Source organism: Cottoperca gobio, chromosome 3 (genome assembly GCF_900634415.1).
Source record: "Cottoperca gobio chromosome 3, fCotGob3.1, whole genome shotgun sequence".
NCBI classification, from domain to species: Eukaryota; Metazoa; Chordata; class Actinopteri; order Perciformes; family Bovichtidae; genus Cottoperca; species Cottoperca gobio.
In genome coordinates, this window is record NC_041357.1 from 7,316,340 (window position 1) to 7,327,188 (window position 10,849).

General features: G+C 39.4%; 1 protein-coding gene across 1 annotated transcript in view; it reads left to right on the forward strand.

The window, feature by feature from the left end:
* kiaa0895l overlaps window positions 1-10,628 on the forward strand; it is a 12,736-nt gene extending 2,108 nt beyond the window's left edge. The window contains exons 2-7 of the mRNA XM_029460147.1: window positions 1-19; window positions 130-273; window positions 1,361-1,493; window positions 2,680-2,985; window positions 3,821-3,918; window positions 8,356-10,628. The exon at window positions 1-19 is cut by the window's left edge and continues 829 nt beyond it. Of these exons, the coding sequence (XP_029316007.1) occupies window positions 1-19; window positions 130-273; window positions 1,361-1,493; window positions 2,680-2,985; window positions 3,821-3,918; window positions 8,356-8,517 (862 nt within the window). The 3' untranslated portion in view covers window positions 8,518-10,628. The remainder of the gene's footprint in view (window positions 20-129; window positions 274-1,360; window positions 1,494-2,679; window positions 2,986-3,820; window positions 3,919-8,355) is intronic.
* The last annotated feature ends 221 nt before the right edge of the window (window positions 10,629-10,849 follow it).

Sequence of the window (10,849 nt, forward strand, 5' to 3'; positions counted from 1 at the left end):
TGGGCTCTTCCTTAAACAGGTACAGTACCAAACATCTGCAGATCAACTCTGAGTTCACATGATGATGATGATGATGATGATGATGATGATGATGATGATGATGATGATGAGTTTTCTGTTTAACTGTAGGCGGTTGGAATTATGGAGTGTGTCCTGAGGAAGTTTGGCTCCTACGAGAACTTCGAGTTGGTGACGGGCGGCAGCGTCCTCCCTAGAAGTCAAGTCTTGGCTGCTGTACGTAAATACTTGCAGAAAGAAGGCTGTGTGGGAGAGGTGAGTCACATAGAGCAGAAACAACAGTGGGCGTGTTGACACGTGGTCTGAAACTGAAACAGCCGAAGGCAGGGGTCTTCAACGTTTTTTGGACCAAGGACCCCCAAACTGGTGTAGCTTGGTGCAGGGACCCCCTACTGTATATTTTTTACACAAAAGGCTTGAGGAGGTCTCTGTCTCTGACTGTAGGTGTGTGTCGCCGCCTTTCGCAAAGTACAGTGGAGGAGGAAATGTGAATGGCAAAGCAAAAAATTCAAGAATTCAGCTGTCAATAATTTACACCTGTGATTTTTCTTGTCGTGACATGTCAAAATGTCTGATGCAGACTTTTAATTTAATAAAGGAAATCCAACTTTAAAACAACTTCCTAAAGAGTGAGAAGCTCAATGTGTTATGGACCGGTTCAGTCCAATGACAAAGACACAACACAGCTCAGTGTTTATTTATTTATCAGGTATTTAGCTTTTCATTAACAAGTCTCTGTTACATGTTCAATGATGCCAATGTACAGAAAGTATTCAGATCCTTTACTTACAAAAATAAAAATAATTAAATTATATAAAAATAATATAAAAATATTATATAAATGTGTATAGATGCCAATTAATTTTCTCTCAATCGGCTAATTGATTAGTTGTCTTATTGTTCAGCTGGTCTTGAATTAACTGTTGGCTAGTTTAATTTATAACATATTTTATAAACTTTTTTTTTCATGCAAACATCTTAATTTGTAAAGTACCTAGTAACTAAAGCGGTGAGATATATCTAGTGAAGTAAAAAGTACAATATTTCCCTTTCGAATTGTAGTACAATTCAAATACCTCAAATTTGCACCGAGCAGAAAATACACTGCAGGGAGCAGAGATTTTAAAATATTATTTTGAACACATATTTAAGAAGTTCCCAATGAGTTACATCAAGTCCCACTTCCAGCAGCTACAGCGTTGCCATTTTCCTAAGGTGGACATTTGTACATTTAATTCTGAAGGAACACACTGACAGAACAAAGTTTAACTTGGCAAGTTCAGTAAATGAAGGGTGAAGCAAATGTCACTGATGATGAGGATGATGGTGTCTGCGTCTCCAGGTGGTGGTGCGTCTGTCTGACAAGCTGCTGTCTCAGGCGGTGATGGTGGTGGAGAGCTGTCGTCCCACTCTGACCATCAACCTGGCCGGAGCTCGACAGCACTGGCTGGAGGGGATGCTGAGACATGAGATCGGTATGCTGCAGCTCACGTTCTGCCAATAACATTTGAGTAAATATTATCAGTTAGGTTAGCATAATCAGATACTTCCCTTTTCATTTCACGGCGAGGCAGTGTTATTTATATAGTACATTTTGAACACACAGGCAATTCCTTTAAAAACAATAGGAGAAAAAACCCAGAATATAGTATTTCAAATAGAATAAAAACTATATAAATCTGTCTGTACCTTTGGGCTGTTTTACTCATATACACGACATACACTGTCCACATCATCAAAACAAAGACCCACAATCTTAACAACAGAGAACAACCAAACATGTATTGCACATATGAAACAAACAAGCTCAACCTCAGCATCTTCATATCTGATCCACTTAAATGAAATATTAAAACAGTAAACCTACACATTCATCATATATAACTCTTTGAAAACCGTTCATCTCTATCGAGCAGCCCCGTCTTTTATCCTTCCCCAGCGTTCAACAAACAAAACACAAACCAGGTTTAAGTATAAAGGCCACGTTAAGTACGTAATCAATTCTCAATGTAATATCAATGCTCCCCATTTAAGAGAAATTATAAAGCTATAACATAAAATTGATTTTATATTATCCATTACGCTGACTGTATAAAGTCAGCGTAACAAAATGTAATTATCAAATCAATTGATTGATTGTATTCATGGTTTAACAGTTACATACAAGGATGTACATGTCAAAGTGAAACATGGTCCCAAGAAGTGAGAAGGCAAAGAAGACATTCAACAATAAACAACTAAACTAAAACAATCCAAAAACACTTTAAACTAAATGTAAGAAAAAAAAATTCTCACATCATAATCAAGGACAGCTAAAATAAAAACATATTGCATATTTCATTATAAATCTGTTAACCCCATGACATGGCCCCGGTGTAAAAGTAATATGCTATTCAGAGGTGCAAAGTAGACCACCTCAGATAATCCATATATATTGTAAATAACATTAAGAACAATATACAAAAGGACCACGGAGCAACACACAGTGGAAATAATTAAACAACATGAAAAAACAAACAAAATCACAAAACAAAGTGAAAGAAATTATGGAATTAATGACATTTAAAAAAAATAATGGTGAGATAAAATAGAAGGTGAAAAAAAGTGAAATAAGTATAGTTGTCATTTTGATTGACTTATCGATGCGTGTCGTCTCCTCAGGTACACATTATCTGCGAGGGGTGAACAACAACCTGCAGCTTTGGCGCACCACTGAAGGCAGGCAGCTGTTCGACCTCAAACCGGCCAATCCCACGGAGGAGGGCCTGGCCAGCCTGCACAGCGTGTTGCTACGGAAACAGCCCTACCTGTGGCGCGCGGCCCTGCTGTACTACACGGTGTACCACGCCACCAGCATGAGCTTCAGCCAGCTTTTCAGCCACATCGCTCGCTTCGTCCAGGACCCGGACATCCGCTGGGAGTACTGCCTGAGAGCCAAGAGGGGACAGATGGACACCTCGGAGCCAGGTGAACACACACACACACACACTAATACACAAGTTATATTATTTATACACGAACGCCTTTAAAATCACATTTAGTTTGCAGTAATAGAGACCTGACACTTAATGATGGATACATATTGTATAATGTTTGTTACTGACTCATAATTAAATAAAATAAATTTGAAATGCCCACTTGAGGCTGGCTCCAAAAGCGAGACCCCCGTGTTAAAATGCCCAACTTTACAGCTGAAATAAACATGTCTTCCCTGTTCATGACCACAGTTCAGGGGTCTTAAATAAGTCATCCGTTTGAATTACAGTAAGGCTTAAAGCAATGCCTTATTAGGGGCGTTGCCGAGTGACAAGTTGGTGCCGTCGCAGGTTGCTAGCTGTCTGCTCTGCTGCGTCGCCCAGGCCCACATCAACTCCACTGACGCTCCACCTCATTGCCCATTTATTTATTAGCCAGGAGTTAAGACGGTATGGTCATTGACAAGATGACGACAGCCAGAGCCGCCCACATTGACCTTCACAATGGCTCTTCAGAAACCTAATGGTGACGTCACGGAGTCCATATTTTCAGTTTAGGGTTACAACCCACCAATCAGAGAGTACGGCAGTATCATTTATGTTGCCTGAGGAGCAAAACCCAGGGCAAAACGATACATTTCTATGGATGAGTATTTTAATCTGCTCCTATATTCTAACATCTGGATTATAAACATTTAGATAGATTTTAGTGAGTAAAACAAACTGTACTTGTCCTCTCCCCCAGTGTTACACAGTTATACTGGAGAATAACTTTACAGAAGGATGACATTTTTACACTTCCTGCATGTTGTGTGTTTCTGTCTCAGGTTGCTTCAGTAAAGATCAGGTTTATCTGGACGGGATCCTCCGAATCCTTCGGCATCGAAGAACCATCGACTTCAAGATGTTGACCTCTTTAGGCAAGGTTAGTGTCTATAATAAGAGCCTTTATTTCTAATACAAAACATACTGTGTTGCAAAAAATAAGCAAGGAAAGGGATGTTTCCAGGGTCTGTATGGACAAAAGGACACATTAGTGATCACTAACTCTTTCAGTGTACACACAGGCAGAGGTGGGAGAAGTATTCTGATCCTACACTTAAGTAAAAGTACTAATACCCCACTGTGAAAATACTCCACCTCAAGTAAATGTCATGCATTTATGCCTTATTTAAGTAAAAAGTATGTAAGTAATATAAGTATGAAAAGTAAAAGTAGTCATAATGCAGTAAAAATTTTCCAAGTCTGTGTTTTTTAAAATATATTTCTGGATTAATATTACAGCTGCATTAATATGTCTGTTGCATTTTACTGCTGTAGATGTTTAATGTTGTGCTTTTTCCTTTGTATATACTGTTGTGTAGTTTAATCCACAGCAAAGCATCATATTGTGTAAGATCATCATGTCTGTAGCTTTGTCTCTGTCCTGTGAGAACCACGTATCTCTCAAAAGTCAATTTATCAACTAGCTGATTTTTAAATAGTTAATGTATCTTAAGAAGTGGGAGGATTTCCTCAACACATAAAGGAACGCTTCAGTTTATAACAAACATTAAAAATCAAGACGTCTGGAGATACCTGTTTTTCACTGGACAGGAAGGGGATTAAAAACTGTAATCTGAAAAGTAACTAAAGCTGTCAACAAATGTGAAAGTCCACCCTTAAGGCCCTGTCACACATATCAAATCAAATATATTTGCCCAATATCACAAATTATACATTTGTCTCAGTGGTCTTTACAGACTGTACAGGATTACGACACCCTCTGTCCTTAGACCCTCGCATCGTACAAGGAAAAACTTCCTCAAAGAAACCCCATAATTAAAGGGGGAAAATGAAAGAAACCTCAGGGAGAGCAACTGAGGAGTGTGTCTGCCTCCCGAACACAAACTGGAAGCTGGTTCCACTGGAGAGGAGCTTGATAGCTGAAGGCTCTGGCTCCCATTGTGTTCTTAGAGACTCTAGGGAACTACAAGTAACCCTGCAGTCTGGGAGCGTAATGCTCTAGTTGGTTTATAAGGTACTATGAGATCTTTAAGATATGCTGGAGCCTGACCATTAATTGCTTTGTAAGTCAGGAGAAGGATTTTGAATTCTATTCTGTATTTTACCGGGAGCCAGTGCAGTGCAGCTAATACAGGAGTAATATGATCCCGTTTCCTTGTTCTAGTCAATACACGTGCCGCTGCATTTTGGATCAACTGAGGAGTCTTAAGCGACTTTTTGGGACAACCTAACAATGAGTTGCAGTAATCCAGCCTTGAAGTAACAAATGCATGGACTAGTTTTTCTGCATCATTTTGAGACAGGATGTGTCTTATTTTTGCAATGTTACGTAGATGAAAGAAGGCAGTCCGTGAGATTTGTTTTATGTGGGAGTTAAACGACAGATCTTGATCAAAGATGACGCCAAGATTCCTTACAGTGGTGCTGGAGGCCAAGTTAATGCCATCCAGAGCTTCTATGTCATTAGAAAATGCGTTTCGGAGGCGTTTAGGGCCAAGTATAATAACTTCAGTTTTGTCTGTGTTTAACATCAAACAGTTGCTAAACATCCAAGTTTTTATGTCTTTAAGGCATGCTTGAAGTTTAGCCAATTGATTGGTTTCATCTGGTTTAATTGATAGATATAATTGGGTATCATCCGCATAACAATGAAAGTTTATAGAGTGGTTCCTTATAATATTGCCCAAAGGAAGCATATATAAGGTGAATAGAATCGGTCCAAGTACAGAACCCTGCGGAACTCCGAGACTGACTTTGGCTGTCATGGAGGATTTATCGTTCACACATACAAATTGAGATCGCTCAGATAAATAGGACTTGAACCAGCTTAGTGCGGTTCCTTTTATGCCAACACAATGTTCCAGTCTCTGTAGTAGAATGTCATGATCAACATGAGCATGTCGAAAGCAGCACTGAGGTCTAACAAGACAAGAACAGAGACAAGTCCTTTGTCTGATGCCAATAGAAGGTCATTGGATAACTTTCACCAGTGCCGTCTCTGTGCTATGATGAACTCTAAGTCCAGATTGAAAAACCTCAAATAAACTATATTATGTAAAAAGTCACATAACTGTTTTGCGACTGCTTTCTCAAGGATCTTAGCGAGAAAGGGAAGGTTAGATATCGGCCTATAGTTGGCTAAAATCTCTGGATCAAGACCTAGGCTTTTTAAGAAGTGGTTTTATTACAGCTACTTTAAATGATTGTGGTACGTAGCCAGATAATAGAGACAGGTTGATCATATTTAATAACAAGGTGTTAATTAAGGGTAAAACTTCTTTAAACAGTTTAGTTGGAATCGGGTCTAAAAGACAGGTTGATGGCTTAGACGATGAGATTGTTGAAGTTAGTTGGTTAAGGTTGATTGGAGTAAAACAGTCTAGATATATTTCAGGAGTTACAGATGTTTTTAAAATTCCAACAGTTGAAGTTAAGTCATTACCAATTGAGGGCAGGAGGAGATTAATTTTGTCTCTAATAATTATAATTTTATGGTTAAAGAAGCTCATGAAGTCGTCACTACTGAGAGATATAGGAACAGAAGGCTCTGTAGAGCTGTGGCTTTCTGTCAGCCTGGCTACAGTGCTGAAAAGAAACCTGGGGTTGTTCTTATTTTCTTCTATTAAGGAAGAGTAATAAGCTGCTCTGGCATTACGGAGAGCCTTCTTATACGTTTTAAGATGATCTAACCAGACTAAACGAGGTTCTTCCAATTTAGTGGAACGGCATTTACTTTCAAGATTTCTCGACTTTTGTTTTAGTTTGCGGATTTGTAAATTAAGCCATGGAGCTTTCTTTTTCTGTTTTATAATCTTCTTCTTTAGAGGAGCGACAGAGTCGAGTGTTATTCGCAGTGCGGCTGCAGCGCTATCAACAAGATGATTAATTTGGGAGGGACTAAAGTTAGCATTGGAGTCCTCCATTATATTGATATTGAGTCCTGGTATTGAATCAAGTGCTGATGGAATCACTTCCTTAAATTTAGTCACAGCACTTTCAGATAGACATTGAGCGTAGGATATTTTGTCCTACTGGCTTGTAGTCCAGTAACAGGACTTCAAAAGTTATTAAAAAATGTTAGGATTATGTGGACACACTGATAAACTTTCAATTTCAACACCATATCTCAGAACAAGGTCCAGAGTGTGGTTTAAACAGTGAGTTGGTTCATGTACATTCTGACTAAACCCAATTGAATCTAATATTGAGATAAATGCATTATTAAGGCTGTCACTATCAACATCCACATGAATATTAAAGTCACCTACAATAATTACTTTATCTGTTTTAAGGACTAAACTTGATAAAGATTCTGAGAATTCAGATAGAAATTCAGAATACGGACCAGGAGGGCGGTACACAGTAACACATAAAACTGGCTTTATTGTTTTCCATGTTGGGTTTGAGAGCATAAGAACAAGGCTTTCAAAAGAGTTATAGTTTAGTTTAGGTGTCACACAGTCCAGTATGGCAGAAACATGCCGGCGTATATGAAAAGTAGCTCAAAATTTGTCAGAGTCCAAATACGTCCAACTTTTCCACAGCGGTGTTGTAGCTGACGTATACATAAGGTATACATAACGAATTATTATACCTATGTCAAACATTGATAGCTTATCACTTATACAAAACGTATAAGAGCGTCTGGCCAACAGAGCTGGAAAAGTGCCATTTGGTTCACGTCATGCTGATGCTGGAGAACGGCTAGCCGACGTAGCCTATATCTAACGTACCTCTAACGTAGTCACGTAGGTATTCATGTACTGTATTTACGTAGGTAAGTATTCACGTACGTATTCCGTATTCACGTATGTCTAACGTAACGTAACGTCTGCATATGTTATGAGGCACACGTCGGGTACGTCCAGTAATTTTGAACATACTCAAAACATCAGCGTTCAACAACGCACCCCAGCGTAACACAGTGAGCTCTTAACGAACACTACTTATACCTTACCTTATATCAACGTACACCAGCGTATTGCCCATATTTTTGTATACGTTATGCATTTGTTGGGTATTCATCTGATACATTTTGTATTAGTAAGTGATACTCTATCAATAGGTTAGACATTTATACGTTCACTTTTCCGATCCGATGAAAAGTTGGACGTATTTGGACTCTGAAAGATTTTCATATATGCCAGCATATGGATATGCGTGACAGGGCCTTTTACCTCAGATGTAGTGTAGAAGTATTAAAGTTGCAACAGATGGGAATTCACAAGTAAAGTACAAGTATCTTGAATATGTACTTAAGTACAATACATGAGTACATGTACTCAGTTACATTCAACCACTGTTCAGTAGGTGTTTCCCTCCACTGATAAACCTTCTTTTCCTCTTCTCTCTTCAGGTGTCTTTCGAAGACGTGGAGAGGTTGCGTGATCTGGCCGCCTTCCGACGGACCAGAATCCCACACTTCATGCGAGACCAGGAGCGTTACCTGCAACACCTGGATCACATCGTCTCTGTCAACGAACTGGACGATTTAACGCTGCAACAACTGCTACCCTGACCTCCCTGCCCCTGCACTACCTGAATCATTGAAGAAGACATGGCGGTTCACAGACTGTAACAAATGGTGCGTTTAATATCACTAAGCAAATCAGTGTTATGCATTATTTGAGGGATTTTATTTGTAAAACTTGAATGATACGAACAAAAAGGGACGTACACAATAACACCTCTATCTACATTTTTACTTTTGTCCAATGCATGCCCCCTCCTTGCCTTTACTCCTACTATGAAGTTACCTCAATACTGCAACTCTACGATGTAAACAACATTATATATGTAGACTCATACATACTCACTGCTTTCAGCGCCTGTACAGGACACTGCTAACGCGTACAGATTTAAACATAATCACATGCTTTATTTATGCAATTATTTAAGTTGGTTTACTTTTGAGAGAACATACTGAATGTCTCTGGTATTAGCTTTATACCTGTATTATTTTAGACCACAGTGTTATTATGCCTTAGATTGTTTGCATTTTTAAAAAAGACACCAAGGACAGACACATTTCCCAAAACCCCGGGGAAGTTGTAACTGAGACCGTGAATCTTTAAGATATTAAGTGCCAGTGGACTCAGCCATGTATTCAAGCATTCCCCAGGGTGTTTTTATTTTATTTTTAAATATCAGTGTTATTAAGAAGATAATAAGCTCTGTTGTTACCGTCTTAGCCGTGTCCTTGGTGGTCTTTTCATATCAATATGCTACTGTGATGTGAACCTGTCCCCGAGCTCCCCCCTCTGCAAAAGCCAAACTTTATTTTGCTGAGTTGCAATTTTTCTTGCAGAAAGCTAGAGGAGAAGATTGATATCCCTCTCATGTCTGTCCCTTCAATATGTAGCTGAGGCCAGAGACAGAGGGAAACAGCGCCGTCCGAAATGTAAAAAGGACAATTGACAGTTTGCTAAACCCCTCCCCTGAGTAGCGACTGTCCGTCCTATCATAGCTTAGAAACTGTAACTTCTGAGTTGAAGCTATATGCATGGGGATCTCATAAGATAGATACTTTGTTATAATTTCTCTTTCCAAAACCAAAAACAGAAGAGGCTAAGGAATAGATTGAACATGTTTCTCAGCTCTACCGTTAGCATGTAGGGCTAACTATCTTACGCCCAAAGCCAAGGAGCATATCATTAACTAATTGTATTAGTTTCTGTAGTTGCAGGTTACGTGCACGACCAGCACGTCCACTGTGCGGGAGACGGTCCTGGATGCTACCAGAGTTTACGCTAACGTTAGCGGCTCTGGTTTGAAGACACTTTACGCTTCCAAACGTCGGGCAAAATAGCGTCAGTTAGCCCTCACCCCGATGAACGATGAACGTTTCCTTGTTACTAGCTAGATCTACTCTGCAGTCAAACAAAAACAACGCTATTTCTTTATTTCCACGTCCCCGTGGATCATAAGCTGGTTAGGATGCTAAATTGCGTATGTGCTGTGCGAGAACGTAAACCATAGGCAACAGTAACTAAGAGGGAGGGGACATAGCGTACAGTCAATTTGCCACTTTACAAACTATTCCTTTAACGTGTAGACAAAGGGGCATTTACATTTCTGTTGGGCTTTTCGGGAAGTAGCCTGTTATCGTGGTTCCTCACTGGCTGGGGGAGCGGGTGTTGTGGGTGTGCCTTCTATGGGTGTGGAGCTCATCTGCTGAAGCTAGCCGTGTGTTCGTAGGCTGCTTTTTACTGTGTTTGACACTTACAGCTTCAGATGTCAGCCGGGGCATTCATTTTGGGCCAAGCCGTCTGTGAGCAGGATTAAAACCAGAATGTGGGCTAAACAGCATCAGTAGTTCCAGTTTTTAACTTACAAAAACGATTTGACCAAAATGTGAATTCTACTTCTGTGATGCATTTTAAATACTTTGGATTTGAAGAACATGTAAATGAAATTGATTCTGCTGTGTTTACAATTTCAGCCATTTGGTAAGCAGATGTAAGTTTTAAATTTGAGCAGGTGGTCGTCTGCTGACCTCATCAAACCTTCGGCCTGGATTCACCTAAACGAATGTACCTATTTGTAACGCACGGATGTTGCACAAGTGTTTTATGTTCTGGAAATCACCTTGAAGTTCCAGTTTATTTATTAAAAAGTACACACACATAATGAGCACTCTGGTCTGTTTCATGAAGCATCACACCAAACACTGCTGACAAACCTAATTCACCTGGAAAATGTTTGTGTGCATAGGACCTTGTGAGTTATATAATTTAATACTCTGAAATGGACCCTTATGCATAATGAGTACTTTTACTTTGGATACTTTAAATACATTTTGCCAGTAATACTTGTGGTTATTTTTGCAGGACATTTATGTGTAACAGAGT